Source organism: Anopheles coustani, chromosome 3, assembly GCF_943734705.1.
Source record: "Anopheles coustani chromosome 3, idAnoCousDA_361_x.2, whole genome shotgun sequence".
NCBI classification, from domain to species: Eukaryota; Metazoa; Arthropoda; class Insecta; order Diptera; family Culicidae; genus Anopheles; species Anopheles coustani.
The window spans coordinates 16,904,710-16,925,212 of NC_071288.1; the positions used below are offsets into that span (position 1 = coordinate 16,904,710).

Consider the following 20,503-nt stretch of genomic DNA (forward strand, 5'->3'; position numbering starts at 1 on the left):
AATGAGTAATCTGCGGTTAAACATTTTATTTATTCATAAAATTCATCAAAATTTTTAACGGCACATCTGAACGTACAAACGGCGATGGCTCGCCACACGCACACTTTTACACACGTTTTTGACAACAGCTGTCAGATCGTTCGCCATTCCCACGGGGAACAAAAAAGTAGCGCCCGACTGTTGCTTAGCGTATCGTTTTGTTATTTAAGTTTTATTGCAAGAAAGTGCCTTATTTTGCGTCGCAAGAGCGCGTGATATCCGACGTTATCGACTGCCTTATCAATACAACAGTGGAATTGGCGAAAACGCTGGCGTTTTGCTAGATAAACATCCGCTCTTCCATCCAGGTGCCAAGAGGTGTGTATTCAGCAATGTGTAGAGAAAAAAGTCGTCTGTGCTCGATGAGCTCATCGCCGTTGGTTTGTGGAGGAATTGAGACTGGCGCACAGCATATCGGCCTACTCAACCTTCCAAGGTCTAATGCATTTACACAGTCGAATATGCTAGGCAATCTGATTCGATCTTGACTGACGATTGCGTTTTTGTAATTTTCCATCAAGCGCTGGTTAAGACCACGATCCTGTGCGTTCTATATTCGGAGTTATTGGCCAAGAGATACACGTTAAGTCCGTATTTAGAACATGCCTCCAATCGTAGGGTAAGCTACAAAAACGCGTGGGATAATTTCCCTTGAAAGATCGGGTACACAGGAACACTGTAAATTGAATGTTCTAACAGACAAATATGAAATAATCCAAGTTGACAAAAAAAAAACACTTGCTTTTAATCTCGGATTCTAATGAGGAACATGGATTCTCGTAACGAAACTGACAACCGATCACATTCAACATTCTCACTTTATAACACGAAATCATTAGCTTTGCTATGGTATGTTGAATACCACTAAATAAAGTAACTGTATAGAATTTAGTTTCAATGATTACTAAAATTATCAGGGCAAACTTCTCGCTCTTTTTCGGATCGGAAACGCTTTGTAAAATGTTGTATCTAAACTATACTTAATCGCGTAACCACATAACTTCTATTCTGATCTAACGTCTGTTGAAAAAATGCAGCAGAAACAATTCCTGTATGATGTTATTCCAAAAGTTACTTATCACATTTCACGGGGAAGAGTCACTTAGCACAATTCACAAGTATTGTCGCCAAGCCGTTTACCTGAGCACTGCCCGGTACGATTTGCTTGTTTCTCATCTCGAGTTGACGGAAACGAGTTTTGTCCATCTTCGTTTCCTTCCATCAAACCTACATTTGTCCCTTCCGATGTATTATTATCGGTTCCGCAGAGTGGTGAAAAACAAACCTGTTAAATGCTGCCGTAAACTGAAAAAAGAAATCACTACCAAAAACGTCGATTCTGTTGAAACGCGGACACACAGGTTAGCACTGACTTGCTTGACACAGGATTCCTGCCTTTTCCTTATCGGATACACTCGGCCCGCTTAGTTCGGTTGATTTTACCTTAAACGGCACAAATGTTCGTCGGAATTTACCGTACTTTCTCTTCCATGGGAACGGGAAGCAACGAATGCCAGAGTCCATCGTCCAACGTGCCCGTTTTAGGAAAACTTGATCGATCGTTTTAACGACAGAATCCCGCGCCAGCCAGACTCCTGGCATCGATCTAAGGGGCAAAATGGAAGGACTTCCATTGGGCGCTGCAGCAAATGTTAATTTCTCCCGTCCCGAATCCCGGCCAAACGAGTTTGTGATGCCACCACCACCGGCTACGTGACGTTCGTAATAGGCGCTTTTTTCAACTTCGTTCCACGTTACCACCATAACATCCGCCACCGACGGGCGATGACGGGCTACTGAGTTTTTATTTTATCGCCGAGCCAGCGCTCGCTGTGTGATGGTCATCCATTGCCATTGTCGGTGTCGAAGGCTTCTCTTTATCAACCGACGGACAGTAATCCCCTGATGTGCGGCTGGCTGAAAGCGGTAAAACCGCTTTACGTCGCATGCTGACACGTCGCAAAGTAGCTGCGAATCCCAGGCAACCGGAGAACCCAGCCAGGCCAGTGTGGAAAGTACCTCTAAGCGCGTCGGTGGTGTAGTGTTTCATTTTGCCTCGTCAGGAAATTAGCGAGTGCGCTGCCACTTTTCTAGGCCAAATCACCTGACGGTCAACCCTTCGAAGAGATCGTGATGAGTGCACTTAAACTGAAACCACTCGAAGATTCCAACCTTTACAAGCGTCGCACAACGTCGAAGGAGAATCTGCTGCAGGCAGGAAACGGAACGGGTCCCGGCGCCATGTCTGATATGGGTGGAGATCGTCCAAACCAGGGCAACTACCCCCCGACCAACACTGGCGCTTATGCAATGCAAATGAAGCCCTCTGGTAGTGACACTACCACCGAGAGGCACCATCATCTTCAGCAGACGACACTTCCGCCTCCGATGCAACCCATGCACGTCTCCTACCCACAACGTCCGCAGGCGGCCCAACTGGTGGAGGGTTACTATCAGCAACCTCGCTCGCCGATAAGAGCAACTTCAACAACGCACACCATGTTCACCAACACAAGCAGCCAACGCACCACGAATAAATATCCTTACGATAGCAGTTCCACACCGATGCAACAGCGTAACCCGACGACAGCGACGACGGGGCGACTCCACCATCAGCAGCAGTACCAGAACGTCGTCGGTGGCAGAGAGAACGGTTCAGCCGCGGTTCAGCAGCCAAGTGCCTATCAGAATCTTCCCGCCGCCACCGGTGGCTTAACGTTGGCCGCACCGAACACACCGGTCACACCGGTTACACCGGGACGAAGGATGGAGTCGTGGGAACAGTTTGGCCGCTCGAACGTGCAGACGATGACCGGGTTAGTGGATCGGAAGAAAAACCCATTTTTTATCCAAACCGGAGCGAGCAGGCGCCGTCGATGACGTGGTTGCGATGGTGATGTCAATTTGACTCATTAGTCGAATAGTTTGCGGCGTCCTATTCGAATCACGTCTGTTGTTTATTTATGGACCCATTTTTTCCAGTTTCTGATTCATGCATTTCTTTGGTAGCGTTTGTTGAAAGGCCACTTGAAATCTCATCGATGGCTCAGCTTCGCCAATAAGACACACCTCACCATATCAGCTTGCTGTTCGCTGTTTTTGATAGCTAAAATGGCAATGGTGGCTTGATTCAATGTTCATAGTAATGCTGTGCTGCCCTCCATGTTCTGTGCTCCAGGAAGTGGCACATTTTCCCCATCGGTTATCTTCAGTTCAATTGAAGGAAAAATCTACGCTTTCTATGTGCCATATTAACTCCCATTATATCATCCTTGAAAAGCCGTCTACCACATCATATCGCTATTTTTAATCGTCTACCATGTCATACTACGTATTTTAATCCATATGTACGGGGTTCCTTTTAATAACCTTTTATTTCCATCGTCAATTTCAGAGTGAGCAACAACATGTCGCTCGGCACCATGCACTGCACCCGGTGCGACGAGGGATTCGAGCCCCATGAACGGATCGTCAACTCGAACGGCCAACTCTGGCATACGCAATGCTTTGTGTAAGTACTAGAAGAATCATGTAAGAACTAAAAACAAAGGAGGCTTTGCCATCTAATTTGTTTATCAAGTTCAAATGCTTTCGTTCGAAAATGGTATTTTGTATTCATGGAATAATTATATTTTTTTTTCTTTTAGCTGCGCCCAGTGCTTCCGCCAGTTCCAAGATGGCATCTTTTACGAGTTCGAGGGGCGCAAGTACTGCGAGAAGGACTTCCACATCCTGTTTGCGCCGTGCTGCAACAAGTGCAATAACTTCGTCATCGGGCGTGTCATTAAAGCGATGGCGGCCAACTGGCATCCGCAGTGTTTCACGTGCGAACGGTGCGCCATCCCGTTGGCCGATTCGGGCTTCATCCGAAACCAGAACCGAGCGCTTTGTCACGATTGCAACCGCAAGGAGAAAGAGGTCGGACTTGGGAAGCACATTTGCAACAAGTGCCAGTAAGTTATCGAGGGCAAACAGGAAGGGACGTCATGATTACGACGTTTTTAATTTTTTCTTCTCCGCAGTGGCATCATTGATGATGCACCGCTTCGCTTCCGAGGAGAGGTTTATCACGGGTATCATTTCAACTGTACCTCGTGCGGGTCCGAGCTGGACTCGTCGGCGCGGGAGGTGAAGAATCGTACGGGCTACGCAGCCAACGACATGAATGAGCTGTATTGTCTGCGATGTCACGATCGGATGGGCATTCCGATTTGCGGTGCTTGCCGGCGTCCAATCGAGGAGCGGGTTGTTACCGCCCTGGGAAAGCACTGGCACGTGGAGGTACGTTCATCTTCGATCTTCCATCGAATGGGGTGTGAGAATGAGTTTCTAACTTAATTGTTTTCCTTACAAAGCACTTTGTCTGTGCCAAGTGCGAGAAACCGTTCCTGGGCCATCGGCACTACGAGAAGCGCGGAATGGCCTACTGCGAGACGCACTATCATCAACTCTTCGGCAATTTGTGCTTCGTTTGCAACCAGGTCATCGCCGGGGATGGTAAGTTCTAGCAATTTATTATCTTTTCTACACAATTCACAAACTCCGTTTTTCCCCCCTCGGCAGTTTTCACCGCCCTCAACAAGGCCTGGTGCGTGCATCACTTTTCGTGCTCGATCTGCGACCAGAAGCTCGACCAGAAGTCCAAATTTTTCGAGTACGACGAGAAACCGGTCTGCAAGAAATGCTACGAACGGTTCCCGAACGAGCTGCGACGCCGTCTGCGCATTTCGCACGAGAACACCCTCAAGAAGCCGGTCCCGTAAGGTGTCCCCGTACGGTTCCGTGCAAAACTAAAATCTGTGCCAAGCAAAACAGAGCATACTACAAGTGGACAATGCAAAGCAATGGAATCGAATCACGCACGAACTAATCGTAATCTAAACTAAACATGTCACTATAGGACGTCAGGAAAGTGGAGAATTGTTTCTTTCCATCCGGACGTGTCGTGTTCTCATACTAATAATAATTTTACTAATAACTAGACATTAACAAACAAACAGTGCCTGTCTTAAAACGAAATTCCCAGTCAGTGAGTTCGATTGAAACGGACAGAAAAGTGTGCCTACATTTACTGCCTTTGAAGCCCAGAGATTGAATTACTTAAACCTCAAACACCCCAATCACTCGTTTGGTGCTCGATTATATTATACTTCGTGCAGCTTATTTATCAAATGTAATGGAAAAAAATTCTAGCACAAAACTTAACCACCGTCGTGTGTTTGTGTGTTCGTGTGTTAGTATTTTTGATTATTGAATAATTTTTAACAAACCAAGAAACAGCTAGCATTAGTACTATTATTGGCGTATAGAATGGAAGCGTTTTATACTCTTTCTTTTTGAATGTGACGTCTTTATTAAAATCATTTGCGTTCAGTAAATGACAAAAATTTTACTAAGCACGGAAACAATGTTTAGAGCGATGGAGTAATAAATTGATGTGTTTTTAATAACCCCAAGAAAGCGGCTTATTGGTTTACCACACGAATGAAAAATGGCTCGGTTGAAACGTTTCAATTGACATCCGAAAATGCGTCTCCGTTCTTCGGTGTCTCGTGTAACTGTCCCAGGGTCGCATGTTCCGATAGGAGGTGTACTCTCCAAAGCCCTTCGCGCTTATCGGATCAGCGAGTAGAGTCCCGGGGGTGCCATTCTACCGTAGTTAAGAAAGAGAAAGCTACTACATCCAACGAGCTACCTCCTGGCAGGTTCTTCTCGACTGGTATCAAACGACGAATCTCGGATATATTCAGTCTAGTCAGCGGTGCTTTTTCATAACGGTTTTTCGGTGACTTGTACCTCCTGGTATGTTCTGCTCTCCTGGTATCTACAGCAGAATTTTGATACCCGAAGGGATGCCACGGCACGTGCTACCTCTTTCCAGGGTCCTGTCTCCTGGTATCAGAAATCAGAATTTCGGTACATTTGGTGTCGAGATTTCCACGGACAAAAAGCGAAAATGTGGGAAACAAGCGAAAAAGTGGGAAATTGTTACATCTTTTACAATATTTTGTCTATTTGTTTTTAAATTCAGACGACCAAGAAAAACAAGCCGAAAGACCAAAGTAGAACACATCCCCAAGAAACCAATAGGAAAGTAAATAAACACTCGCGTTTCGTATTTTTATCTCATTTATTTATTTTTACCACCGTTCATACGCTCTCTTACTTTATTTGTTACTTTTTTTTAATCGTTTATAATCACATATGAAGCCATCGTACTAAATTTACCTTATCATTTTTTGTTTGTTTTGTTTTGTTTGTGTGGCTGTGTGTGTCTGTTTGTTTAGTGTGTTTTGCATGCGTGGTATTTTGTGTTGTTGTTTAGTGTTTTTTTCCTCTTCTTCATCTGTTTGTAATTCATTCCGTATTTCTGGGTTTTCTTGCATACATTGTTGTTTCTGCTACCTCCCTCTCGGCCTTACACTCTCAATTATTTCTTGCCCGTTAGACATTGTTTAGATTTGTTTTGCTTACGTTTTACACATTTGCTTTTACCACTACTACAAACTGCGCGCGCTGCCCCGTTGCTAACGCTCAGCTACGCACGTTTCGTATGATTCAATTCTTATTGTTTTCGAGGAAAAATTAAAAAAAGTACAACGAAACCGTGCCGTCGCGAGCCATTTTGCGATTTTGCAACGCCAAGGGATTTCCTACCCTCTACCCTTTCTTAGGCAGCATCATCTCACCTCCTATCCCCATACACTCCCTGCCGAGCCATTCCAAACGCTTTCGTGATTACCAATATCCAACTTTTAAAAACGCACCAAAATGACACAGAGAAAGGGAACGAGAACCGGGAACCATTCGGAGGAAGTGGATTCCTTTCGACGTTCCAGTTTTGCTCCCCGGGCCCCATCAAAAACCCGCGCCCGGGTCGAGATGTCCATCTATTCTATTTGTCTTATTTCTGTGTTTATTGCCTGTAGTATTTTATTCTCTCACTGCTGGTTTGTTGTTTGTTTCGTTTTCGTTTTAAATATTCAATGTATGCCGTAGTTTATTATTATTTTTTTGGGTAAATTTTGCTCACTTGCTCACCACTCGGTTTTATTATAACCATGTCTTTGTGTACTATTTGAGCGTGAAAAAAGTTGGTTTTATTGTTTATCATTACTACATCCTCCCATCATCGGGGATATCTATTTCCATCCATTTGGAGGGAAACTGCCCGGCCCGGTAGTGATAGTGAGCGTCGCATGTCCTTTCGGGGGGGCGGCTCGCTTTCCAAATTTTTCTCTTCCCGAAACACCTCTCTACAAACACCCACCCGCAAACCCCAGAATTTCCATCGATTTTCTCCGTTTTTTCTTTTCCATCTCTACTCCCGCTTCCTTAACGCTCTATAAGTTTACCTTCATCATGCATGCACATGTATTGTTTTCCTTTTTTTTCATTTGTTTTTACTTTATTTCATTTGTGTGTATTACATTGAAAACAAACAAAACAAAAACGTTTGTTTTTTCTTCCTTTTACATCTCCCCGCGAGTTCAACCTTCTCTTCCTCATTTCACACTTTTTTATTATCATTTTCTCGTTTTCTTGTTTGTTGATGCTATTACTACTACTCTATTTTACCTTCAATTTCATATCTTTTTTTCTCACATTCGTACAATAAAGTTGTTGTTTTAATTAAAAACAAAAAACGAACAAAACGATGTCCACACGCACACACACACACCCGACACGCATCGGAGTCGGTGTGCGTGTTTGTGTGTAATTCTGTGTTCTGTGTGTATCGTGCAAAACTTCCTATGAACAACTAAACCCTAAAATCGTTAATGAATAAAAGTAATGAATAGAACGAAAAAAAAAAATTAATAATAAGAGGATCAAAAAATGGGACGCGCAGAAAATGTACAAGTTGATTCGTGCCCACAAGGAATTCCATCTCCCCCTTTCCCAGTTTTTACTTCTTCTTCGCGTCTTCTTGGAGCGCACGAGAAGAGCTAGGACTACCCCACCAACCGGCCAATCCATCAATCGGTCGGGTGTGTCCTCCACCTTCGGGTAGTTTTCCCGGCTTTACAAAAACAAAATTCTCTCCTCTCCCATTTCCAAATAATCAATTCAATGATAAACATGTTTAGAAAATGATATGAGCAAAACCACATTTTCAGGAATGTAGGAAACTTTGCAAAAACATCCAAACAACTAAACAAGGAACCGGCCAAAACAATTGAAATTCCTCTGTTAAATGAACCCAGAGGATGGAGAGAGAGAGAGTTTCCAAAGAAATGTAAGTGGAAAAACAATATCCAACTACAAAAAAAAATCATCGAAAAAAGATCTTTGATAGATCTAAACTTTTTTCTTTTCCAACAGATTTTCCTCCGGTTCCATATCCAAATGTTTTCTTCCACCAAATCGTGTCGTGTCACCAACCTACAGAACTGTTTCTTATTATTTATGCTTTTCACTTCCCCTATGGCCATCCAAAGAATCGACCTTTAAACAGGTTATAATAATCATTCATTTGAGATTGGCCTTTCCTATTTTGCATGCTCCCTCCCGCAACAACCCTTTTCCGGCACTTCGTGCCATTTCATTGCGCATCATATCATCTTTATGGTGATCTTTTCTACCATTCTACCACTTCTAACTCAAACTCTTTGTTCCACACCCCGTATCGCATTCCGATTTCCGTCCGTAATTTCTCCTCTCCCCTCGTCATCGCTCGCTGCTAATTGTCCTGTGATTATCAATTATTATCCTCCCCGCTTCCTTCCTTTTTTTTTATCGCCTGTTTGCTTCATTCATTCTGCATATTCATATTCCGTACCGTTGCGTATTCCTGCGTATCTAAAAACATCATCATCTTTCCCACGAGTTACGCTCGACCGAATTCCACACACTTTGTCATATTACTAATTAATTAATATTAGCTAACACGTACAGACGACGAAAAAAAATATCACATTGCATAAATTATGTTTAACGCATTGGTTTCTCTCTATCTCTCTTTCTCTCCCCCTCTCTCTGTGGTGCTCCTGTTTGATGCGTTTTATCTCGCTTGAACACTTCACCCGAACGGGCAGTGAGTGTCTTTGCTTGCTGCGATCAAGGAAGAAATGAACGAGCCATCAAAGAAAACGGAAAAAAAACGACCAAGACGGTCATCGCTTGCTTTTCTCTGCACGTACTCTTTTTGTTTACATCCAAGAAGCAGCAGCGTGCATTTATCAACTTTTAGATGACCAAGCAACGGATACAACATAAAAATTTATAAAAATAAGAATCAAAAACAAATGTAAGGAACGCTTATCAAAAACCATTTAGAGAAAGTGAGAGAGGGAGAGAACGAGGGAGCGAAAGAGAGAGAGTAGAGGGAGGCAAATCGGCAAAGGATGACGCCTTTTAGTTTCGGGGGGGAATTCTCGTTGAATGTTTCCTGTCGTACAACATACCAACAACAACAACAACAACGACAACAACGACGATCGATGATCTATCTTTCGCCTCTAATCTGTTGTCTAAAGGGAGGTCAGGTTCCACTAAATAGAATGACTGAGTGTTTTTACTGATGCTGTGTGTGTGTTGAACGAGTTGCGGATCAATGGGGGATGAAATTGAACGGAGAGAAGAAGCCGAAGCTTCTTGTACTGCTGCTACACTTCTAACTACTACTTTTTTGTTACCACTACTACACGTTCCACTAGAGTTACATGATGTGTAATTAAACACGATGATGCTGAGATGCTAACGACGTCCTTCTTCGTGATTCTCCTTTCTTGTTCTTGATATCGTTGATGGGAAGCAAGCAAGCAATACTCAACGACGGAAGATCCACCACACCCTATCTAATGTGTACCATTTTCTCCCAACTAGCTAGGAGTGCGTGAGTGTGTGGGTATTTGCTACGCTCGAAAGGATCGCCATGTGGTGGAACTTCGAGATCGAATCGAAAAACAAAAACAAAAAAACTTCCCCTTTGGCGATGATGATTGTTCACGGGTAAACTCGCATCGTGCGTCTCTCTCTCCCTTCCGCCCTCCCTACCAACGGTTCGGGTGGTTTGCGTCGCCCGCGGCGGATGCACCGTTACGCATGATCATTCGTCCTCCGTTTTGGTTGTTGTTGGTGTTGTGGGGCTCGTTGCCAGCACTTCCTCCAACAGCGACGACGCTGGATGATGACGACGACGTCGGAGTGGATGACACAGCGGAGGAGGAGGAGGAGGACGACGAGGCCAACATCTGCCGGCGGAGCTGGGCATGGACGTGATGGTGATGATGGTGATGGTGGTGATGATGTTGTGCTGCCGTTGGCTGCTGTTGCCTCTGGAAACCACCGGGGTTCCCACCAGCACCGGCAGCACTACCTCCTCCTACTACTCCACCGTTGAGAAATAGCTTCAGATGACTATGCTGCTGCTGTTGGGCTGCTTGCTGTCCTCCACCGGTGGTGGGCCAATGCTTTGGCGTTACGGAATTGGTGGTAGCGTTTCCTCCACCACCCACGGCGGCGGTTCCCATTTCCAGCTGTTGGCGCAGTTGCGAGTACGAGTTGCTGTTGTTGCTGCCGTGTTGTTGATGGTGACGATGTTGCTGCTGCTGCTGCTGCTGCTGGTTCAGATTCCTTCCAATCGTGGCCACGGTGACGGCATCGGCAACGGCAGCGGCAACTGCATTCGCCAGTCCAGCTGCAATATCGTTCACTACGTTCACGATCGGCCCACCAGCGGCCACGGAAGCGGCTACTTCATTCGCGGGTGGCGCCGGAGAGGACGATAAAGTTATCTTTGCCTTTCTCGGGGAACTACCAGTGGCGGCTGCAGCTGCTGCGGCTACCACGACCAGCGGGGACTCGTGTTGCTTTTCTCCAGCTATTTTTGGTGGCGACTCCTGCTGTTGCGGAACACTACCACCGAGTGACGAAGACGAAGAAGATGATGATAAAGATGGTTTACTGTTGCTCGTGAGATGATTGATCAACAGGGACGACGAAGCACTCGCGGCCACCGTTGACGATTGTACCAGGGTCGGTGGTGAGGGCGAGAGGGACAACGCAAGTGGCAACGAAGGGGACGACGATGGTGTAGCGATGTCTTGCGATCCTCCCTGTTGCTGCAAAGTCGATGGAGATGATGAGCCAGCCAGTAGAAGTGCTGCTGCAAGTGCCGGTGCTGCCGATGCTGTTGAGGACGACGACGATGTTGCTGCAACCGCCGTGGACGACGAGGACGATACTGATGACGGTGGTTGGGTCGTTGTTGTTGCGTAGGGCGAGGGAAGTGGGGTTGGGACTACTAATGCTGCTACTGCTGCTGCTGCTGGTGACGACGACGACGGTGGTGACGGCGATGTTGACATCACGGCATTTACGGATGTCAACATTTTATTTCAGCTCATCTTCACCCGTTTGCGCGGTGGGCCGATCGGTGGTATCTGTTGCGTCGCGAGTGCTCGGTACGCCTCGTTCAGCAGGTGCGGATGCGTGGACACCATGTTCTTCCAGCCGACCGTTTCCACAACGTCGGTCGCATGACTGCTGAAGCGCGAAAGAAAAAGTAGGAGCAAGAGAGAAAAAGACACATTTGAATATTGCGTTAAAGGAAACGGATAAGGATAACGTAGCAACACGTTGTTCTGCGTGAGAACGGTAAAATTATCAAACGAGTCGAAATGCCACTTACGTGTTGATGAAGTCTATCGTTTGCGCCTTAAGCTGATCGGCACTGTGCAGATCGGCCAGGATCAGCGTCTCGGCCGCCGTTTCGACCGACAGATTAACACAGAGCGCTTCCTCGCACATCACCTTCAGCTTGTCCAGGGCGTACTTGTCCGCCGCCGCCAGTAGGTCGTCCGCCATCTTGTCCAGATTCGGCGCCTTCCCCGTGTAGATAAACCGCAGCATCTCCTTTAATACTTCGTGGTCCACGTCGGTGATGGCGACCCGGTTCTGCTTTCGCTCCTCCATCTCGTGCTCAAACATTGCCGCAAACACAGGACTGCGTGCTGCGGGAAGAAGGGGTGGGGAAGGTGGTGGATAAGATGACCCATCCGAGGAAGGTGACATGTATGACCGACTTACCGGCTAGGATTGCTTTGTGCACCTGGAACTCCCGACCACCGACCGCCAGCGTGACGTCGCTGAACTTTTCGTTGTCGAACAGCGTCCCCAGATCCTCGGACAGCTTGCATTCTGGCACTTTGAATTGAATGATGTTGCTTTGGCCGGAAATGTTCACACTATCGGCCACCACGCTGACCTGTAGCAAAACAAACAAACAAAAAATCCAGGGCGTTAAAAAAATTAAAACGAGTTTCGTCACAACAATTAAATTACCTCGCAGAATATCGTGAGTTTGTCCTCGGGCAGCAGCCCGTTCGCCTCGTCCAGCAGAAAGTCCCGCCGGATGAACTTCTTGAAGCCCCAGTCCTTGCCCTGCACAAACCGGTACGCCCGCTGCGACTCCATCGCCTTCGTCTCCTCCCGTTTGGCGTTGAGGATGGAAAATTTGAACTTTGCCCGCACCTCCGACTTGTTGCAGGACACCAGAAGCAGGTAGAGGGAGAGATAGTCTTTGCTTTCCTCGTCTAGACCCTTTGGGTTGACGCGCAAGCACCTGTTGGAGAGTAGAAATGGTTAGGGAATGGGAAAATGTTGTTAGATATCGATTTATTATTGGAACCGACCATAAGTGCGTGTTATTTTGCATACATTCAGGGGTAATACGAATAATGGAAGGATTTGCGATTTTCGTCCGTTCGTATGTTTTGCTTATGCTAAAACTGATTCCTGATTCATTGAAATCACTTCACGTTTCCTCAATTTCTCGTTTCGCATTCATGCGCATTTTTTAAATACGCAAAAGTCAATGGGTAAAACGAACAATGAATTTAGCTCTTCACACGGGTTTCAATTTACGAAACCACCGGGAAAGTGAAGGTAGGAGGAACCAGCCCACGAAAACGTCCACCCCGTCCCCGCTGCATTCGTATGGGGGATAACCAATTATTTACCACCGAAAAATCTGCCCCAAAATGGTCACCGCAAACAATGTAACTGTACCCTCTGTAACTTTTTATTATCCTACCACAAGGGTTTCAGGCACGGCGCACACACGGGCGCGCACAACGGGTAAAAAAGGCATCACATAACCTTTGTACTTTCTACACGGAAATCAAAATGTGGTTCGCAGAGCGTAAGAGAGCGCCGTAGCGCGCGGGTTGGTGTGGCGTACTTTCTTTGCGGATCTGCCCGGTGAAATTTGGCCCGGTGAAAGGATCGATTCACCCAACAGACGGACGGACAACAAGGCAGCGAGCCCCCAAAAAGTAGCGAGCGCTAGAGGAGCCAGGACTGGATTTGACCGGGGGTCAATTTGAGGAAAGCTCATACGAACAAGAAACAACCTCCCCAAGGTGGTAAAGGAAACGGATGCAGGTTTTTCGGTGGTTTCGTGCCGTTCGATCGATCAATGGCCAATATCGTTTCCTCGCATGAGTTGTGAGTGTGTGTGTGTGTGTATGTCGATCGCCGGGAAATAAAAAGGATCGATGATTTCATAATCACCAAATGGAATATCATTCGGCGAAAAGGTGAGATGAAAGCGATACATAACCGGAACAGACAGATGTTCAAAGGAGCACCCCACGGAGAAACACATCCCCGGTGTGTTAACGGATCGGTGGAAACTTGCATCAACCGACAAGTGAGTGCACTTTCCATCCAAAACAAAATCGATTCTTTATTGAGTGTGAAATGGAGATAATCATAAAGGAAACATGTGCATCTGCGACTCCGCAATAAACTCACCATTTTAATTTGTCATTAGCACCTGCGGAGAATGTGGAGGATTTCAGCACTTCGCCCATCTCTTCCCGGCAGAAGCTGAAGTTGTTTATGGTCCACATGTAGCTGAATTTGACCACTTTGACCTGTTGGTGATACGGGGAGAAGGAGAAAAATATTATTAAAAATGTGCGAAGGACGATACTTGGATATTTTTTTAAAGGGAACTTTAGAACCAATGCAATGAGAAGACAATACATTCGAGGATATTCAGTTTTGCCCCTGACAAATACGCAATGCCTTCAAATCTGGTTTAATTAGTTTAAAATAGGTTCAATGATGACATTTAACCATGCCCGCTTACTTTTAATTCCTTTCTGGAAAATAATAAAGTTTTTCCTTATCCCAAGGAAAGTTTCATTTGAAACGGGAAAAAACACGTACCCATCCACCCACAACAAGTAACTCCGCGACTTAACGCCCTTCTCCTTCTTTACACAAAAAAAAAACAAAAATATGCCACCGTTTGAGAGAGAGAGTGTTTTAGCGCACGGGAAAGAAAGTAGGAAGCAAACGCACAGTGGTCGCAATCGACGACGTTGGCATGGGCCGGACGCGGGCGGCAAAAAGGCGTGAAAGGAAGTTTCATATTTCCATTCCAATCCATGTGTTTTTTCGAGTTTGTTTTTTTTTCGTTTTGTTGAAAATAATTTTGCATTTTCGCTATGCAACACTTCCGAACGCCACCCGCCGCCGTCGCCGCCGTGTGTATCTCTCTTTTTTTGTTGTTTTGCTTTCCTATCTTTCCCAGGCCGCTTTCGTTTCTTTTGCCGCAATTTCTCCAACCCGATCCGTGGCCAGAAGAAGCCATTTGTGTTGGTGGCGTTGCTGCTGCTGTTAGGTAACACACCATATATATTTTAATTCGTCCGTCTGGACCGATCTCGCCGCCGTCCCGTCTTCGTCATGCCACCCCAAACCCACCCACACCGCTCTTCAACATCTCCCCCACCACAACAAACGCCGAGAGCTTCGCCGGGAAAGGCAAAAATGGAGAAAACGTGCACCCAAACAGTGGCAGCAGCGACCAGCGGTAAGAAAACGAAGAAAGTCTACAGACGGCCCCGCGAATCAAACAGAAAATAATACCAGAAAAAAAGCGAAAGGAGTGGAGAAAAAAGAAACTCGCTCACTCACTCACGGAAGAAAAGTGGGGCCACCCCGCGACGCTCGTCTTGGAGGCCACGCGTGTGATCGATCGTGTGGGTGAGAGGCAGCGAAGGCGCCGAAGAAGACGAAGAAAAGAACCCCCCCCCCCCGGAGACAGACGGAAATAATGTCAGAGAGTACACGGGTGCGCGCCATGGCCATATTATCTCCAGCGGTATCTCCCAGCGTGCAAAATCTGGATGATGCGCGGTGGTGCGGAGGGAGGAGCGGGCAACAGAAAACACGATCGTCGTGCAAAGAAAGCAGGGGAAGCGGCGTCCAAGGGGCGACTCCTCCGAAGGAAAAGGTGGCGGTTTAGGTGATTATGTAAAAGTAGAGAGTGCATTGGCGGAGTAGCGCGGCATCGTAGGGCGCCCTCCAAGAAAGTGATGACAGTCACAGGAGGAAGGAGAAAGAAGAAAAACCCACTTTAAGCCGCGATCTTCGGAGATACCAAAAAAAGGATTTTCTTTTCTGCCTCCTGAACGACGCGCGTCGTAACATAACAGAAATAAACACGTGCTCTGGGAGAGCAAGACACCTTTTGAAGGAAGGCACGCACGCACGCACGAACCCCATAGGAAAGGGATCCCCGTCCCCACGCCCCTCATCGATGGAAGAAAAGAAAAAGGAAAGTGAAAATGGCACAAGGTTTGGGAGGAGGGCCTTTCCTTTCGATAGCTGGTCGTCACCAGGTAGATGTTGCAGTAGTTAAGCTTCATTTTGAACACGTATTTTCTCTCCTCGAGGTCATCGTCGGTTTCGGTCGGGTCGCTGTCGGCTGTCCCCACGACGGTGGTGGTAACGGGGGTGGTGGTGGTCGCGCCGCTGATGGCAGGAACTGCGGAAACTAGTGCGCCCTTCGCTGGCGTCGTACTCGAGGGCAGATTATGGTGCTGCTGTTGGTGGTGACTGATGTGTGTCGGCGAGCAGATGGCAGAGGAGGACGAAGGCGACACCGTCGAGGAGCAAGGATAATCTTCCGGGTGATCGGATTCTCTTCCTCCTCCTCCTCCTCCTCCTTCTCCTCCACCTCGATCGATGGTTTCACCGGGTTTGGGAATGGTCGTGGTGGCCATATACGTGGCGGTAAGGATCGGCCGACGGGGTGGTGGTGGGGAGGCGGGAGGCACTATGAACGAGGAGGTCGTGGTACCACCGCCGGCGGCCGGCGTCGTCGCGATCGCGATCGTTCTCGTCCGCATGGTTGTGGTCGCCGTTTCCACACACTTGCTTTCCATTTCGTACGGATTATGTGGCCACTTTTTTCACTCCCTTTCCTCCTGGGATTAAGCACACGGTAACGCACAACGCGGGGACAAGGATACACCACTTTACTTCACGCGATAAAACGTAGAAACGAACACGGTCGGGGCTTTATCTTTAAACTTCACACACAAACGCCTAGATGTAGGCAATTCAGGTGCAAGAACACAACGAACGGGTGTAACGACTCTGTAACGGTTGGTAGCCTTATTCTAATGGTTTAAAAAATGAACACATGCAGACCGTTGCTTGGTGGAATCATTAAAATCAACACTAGGAGTACGTTGCAATATTTTAAAACAATCACAGGACAAGAGGATTGGCGGTTGACACCGATTTATAAATGCACAAAACTCATGGATACGCTTTCAACACGGTACACGGGGGGGTGGGAGTGGTATAGCCAAAAACAAGGCACAGGTACTTAACAGGGATCACACACACCGGATGCGCATCGGTTGTGCAATTTTTCACAGGACAGGATTAAAACTAAACACGCGCGCCCTTCTCTTGGCAGCAACCGTCCGGTCCGTGTCTCGCGTGCGCACCGTTGCGCGGATCTTTACTCACTAAGCGCGCAGAAACCGTCCAGCGCCAGCCAAACCCAAGGAGAGAGCATGTTCGATCAACCACACACAGCCACACAGAAACACACGCAAAAGATCCGTAGCATGCGCAAACCGCGCGTGCCCGCGGTTTTCTACTCGCGCGCAAACCACCAACGAAAAGGATGAGACAGACACCTTTCTTTCGCGCGACCTCCGACTGGACTGACTCTCTCCTTCCTCGGCTCGGGCCGGTTAGGCTGGTGGCGCCTCGTTGCTTCCCTCTGTTGCTTTCCGGAGAGAGAGTTGGTGCTGTAAGAAGGCTCCACAACACGCCGTTACCTGAGGCAATCAAGGCGCGTCGTCTCGTGGTCTTTGGAAGGAGCAACACAACAGCGCTCCCTTCCACCACCACGAAAAACCACCAGCAACCGGTACGTCTGTGTGTATGTGTGTGTGTGTGGGTCGTCTTTACTATTGCTTTGCTTTCATCACGGCACCACAAGCGCCCAGAGTGTTACCGCATACGATCGTCCGCCCCTCCGCCAATTTCCCATACCAGATCTTCTCCTCCTCTCCTCGGACCACTGTTGTGTATCGTTCGTTTTCTCTCTTTCACTTTCACCCTCCGTTGGAAAATGGTTTCCACCAAGGCGAAGGGGGAGGAGGGGACAAAGGGAGAGAAAAAGTCTCAAAAGAAAGTACGAGTGAGAGATATAAAGACATGTGGTTTGTGTGAATGTGTGAGTGTACGACGCCGATTGTGAACTTTTACTTTCACACGACGCACCCCCACAACACAAAACCAAACAAATGCCATCACTTGTTACCTCACCAACATGCCGGTCGAGGAGGAGGAAGAGGGTTCCAAGGGTAGGTGTAGAAGGGTGGGCTGAGCGATGGAGGAGAAAATCCCTCTGTTTTTCCACTGGGTAATTTGGCGGATGGAAGAGAAAACGTAGCCCCTCTCTCTAATATATCCCAGACAGAAAAGTTTAAGTCGATTAAGCACGATCGGTTTCATCTAATTTTTTTGGGAAATAAGGATTTTTTTGTTTTGTGTAAGAAGTAATGGAAATTGCATTGGACGAAACGTAACGAAAAGAGGAAATATTTCTTCCCGCGGAATGTCTTCAGACAAGAAATGGTTCCGGCCTAAATTTTAGATTATGGAAGTCGACCTAAATTTTAAAAACGATTCGGGTAAGCCCATGCTGTACCATCTTAGTATGGCACTGAAAATGGAAAAGAAACTGGCCTCTTTCGCAGAAAAAAAAGGATGGAAAGGGAAAAAACAAACTGACCCTTCCACATCCAAACCCACGAAATGTTTGTTTCGTCCAGGAACGAGGAGCGCAGGAGACAAAAAAGAAGCGAAAATACGGAAAGAGTTAAATGTCTGCTTTCTTTCGCTTGCCTCACACCAAAAGCAGCCACATTTACGCGCACGGGGCATCCACTATTACGTAAGAGGAGAAATGCAGCCGCCGATAGCTGGAGAGAGGGAAAGAAAAGGTTAAAAACGTGTTTCCGGGGGAAATGGCGCTCTCTTAGGCCGGCGCCACTACTGCGCTTCCTTTCTTCCAACCCCGCCGTTTTGCCCTACGCTCAAATCCATTGGGAGGGAGAGATGTGGGGAATGATCGCCCGGCTCAGTTGCCCGGCGATTTTTAAGGCCTTTTTTTCTGCTATGTTTCACGCTCCGCAAAAGGGTCGTGTTTCGATCGTTCACGATCGTTCTCCCAACGCTGGTTGGTGATCAATGCAGTGAAAAGCGCGATCGTAACAGTAACACCTCGAGGAGAAGGGACGACTAAAGCAATGGGTGGTAAAAAAAAGATCACCACCACCCTCGCATCATCGATTTACAAACAAACGAATGATTAAAATCTTCCTCGGCTTGACGGGATCATAAAGTACACTTTCAAATTGCAAAAAAAAAAGTACACGAACCATGGGCCGAATGGGGAAAGCCAGTCGTTCAATTGGTGTCGCCATATTATGACTCACGAAAAGTCAAGGAGGAGGAGGAGGAGGAGGAGGATTTGAAAATGGAATGGATTGATTAAAAAGGCAAGGATTTATTAATTGCCCGCAAACTAATGCTGATCGGAATAAGTAACGCACGAGAGGTACCAATCCAAAGATGAAAAAAGGATCATCATTAACACGTTGACTGTCAAGTGTTTTTAGCACACTTTTTTAGTACACTCTTTTTTAATAAAATGAGTTTATAACATTTATTATTCTACGGATTTTGAGGGCTAAGCAAAGACTTAGCTTTTCAAAGAAATGATATTAAATATTACTATAATTTTTATATTGTATTTTCATTCATTTCTGGGGCAAACATTTTTTAGAACTAATGACTTCTAGCTATCAAAAATAATAGCCATGGCAGTCAACGTGTTAAGGAATAAAAGGCTCACTTGCCAGTGATCTCTCACACTCCTTCAATAAAGAAACAAGACATCGATAAACCAAAAATCAATTGAAATATAAAAAATGTTTACATAACTCTTACAAATCCTGGTATTTAAACATTTCACAAAACATAAAAAATCTGTTTTTCTATTGTGTAAAGTTGACAACTCTGTGCTCAAAATAAAATTCTATAATGCGATGGAACCTAGCCTAAAAATGGTTTCCATCAACGATATTTTGGAAAGGCAATTCTTTGTTTGAGACACGTTTAAATTGAAATGCCACGAGTGGAGTTAAAAACCGAAGCAAATATGAGAGGAAAAACATCAAACGGACCGCGCAAGCAACAGTTATCGGCGGGCTCTGTTCCGAGGCGGGAAACAACACACATACCCCGGCGGCATGGGCTGCTTCACTTCCACTCATATGGTGTGAAAATTAACAACCAGGTGCAAATAAAAATCCTATTAAGGCTCCCGAAGCCCTTTGCGTAATTATCGTACAAAGCAACACCAACACCTTTTCACAGGGAGTGGGACTTGGTTTGGAAAACAAATGGAAGATCTTGGCGAACATAATTCGAAGTGTGTATGGTGTTTTACACTTCTTAGACGATTTGTTCTTGGCTCGAGATGAGCCTAACAAAAGAGAATTTTAAAGTGGATAACAAATCGACTACAAGAAACGGAAGTGAACACTCGGTTAGTATTATGTAACTGATTAGGGTGCTGCAGTTTTGATTTTTCCTTTTTCTCTAATCGAACCTAACGCGAGGCAGTGTTGAAACCCGATATTGTGTAACACGAAATCGATGTCACACATTGACGGCTTTCAATCTCCAAAACTAAAAGCTGTGAAGAAATTTTCCGACACCAAAGCACCAACTTCCTCGTTTCCCCACTCTGAAAGCGTTTTCTTTCTTAACGACAAAAAAAGAAATGCATGTGGGTGGAAAATTGAATGCCCTCTACTTTGAACGATGGAAATGTTTAACATCTTCCCCACCCAAGGGAAAGGGTTTCCACCGTTTAATTTACATGCGGCAAAGTGTCGCCCGGTAGAAAGGTTTGGAGTGCAACATAGATCATCATCTCCGAGAGGGGAGAGCCACCACGGATCGACCCAGACGACAGCACAACTCCACCAAAATTGAAAGTCCAAGACGAAGAAGAAAGTGAATGTGGTGTTGTGTTTGAGAGAAGGTTTGCGCATTTTTCATCATTTACTTTTTTCCATTTTTTCCAACCGTTTCGTTTTGTGTTGGGGGCTTCGGGTTGGATCTT

The 20,503-nt window shown here is 46.3% G+C and overlaps 3 protein-coding genes across 8 annotated transcripts in view; 1 reads left to right on the plus strand and 2 right to left on the minus strand.

The window, feature by feature from the left end:
• Window positions 1-19: 19 nt before the first annotated feature.
• Window positions 20-5,490, plus strand: LOC131272046 (LIM and senescent cell antigen-like-containing domain protein 1). Of its 2 annotated transcripts, none has more exons than XM_058273662.1 (6): window positions 20-357; window positions 3,434-3,550; window positions 3,687-3,992; window positions 4,062-4,320; window positions 4,395-4,536; window positions 4,603-5,490. In XM_058273662.1, exons 2-6 carry the CDS (start codon window positions 3,447-3,449, stop codon window positions 4,800-4,802), a joined length of 1,011 nt encoding a protein of 336 aa, XP_058129645.1. In that variant the 5' UTR covers window positions 20-357; window positions 3,434-3,446; the 3' UTR covers window positions 4,803-5,490. The 2 variants fall into 2 exon arrangements, with proteins under 2 accessions (XP_058129645.1, XP_058129644.1); XM_058273661.1 differs by lacking the exon at window positions 20-357 and adding an exon at window positions 2,722-2,855.
• A 3,224-nt stretch (window positions 5,491-8,714) lies between these two features.
• On the minus strand, window positions 8,715-11,375 carry LOC131259655 (uncharacterized protein DDB_G0271670-like). The gene has a single exon (XM_058261195.1). The coding sequence runs from the start codon at window positions 11,373-11,375 to the stop codon at window positions 10,035-10,037; it is 1,341 nt and encodes a 446-aa protein (XP_058117178.1). The 3' UTR covers window positions 8,715-10,034.
• A 6-nt stretch (window positions 11,376-11,381) lies between these two features.
• Window positions 11,382-20,503, minus strand: part of LOC131259656 (protein roadkill) — a 68,186-nt gene continuing 59,064 nt past the window's right edge. For 4 of the 5 annotated variants that reach the window (XM_058261200.1, XM_058261196.1, XM_058261198.1 and 1 more), the window contains 5 exons: window positions 13,801-13,922; window positions 12,328-12,607; window positions 12,073-12,250; window positions 11,675-11,996; window positions 11,382-11,529 (listed from right to left, as the gene is read on the minus strand). In XM_058261200.1, coding sequence (XP_058117183.1) covers window positions 11,382-11,529; window positions 11,675-11,996; window positions 12,073-12,250; window positions 12,328-12,607; window positions 13,801-13,922 — 1,050 coding nt within the window. The remainder of the gene's footprint in view (window positions 11,530-11,674; window positions 11,997-12,072; window positions 12,251-12,327; window positions 12,608-13,800; window positions 13,923-20,503) is intronic. The other variant, XM_058261199.1, reaches the window with a different exon arrangement.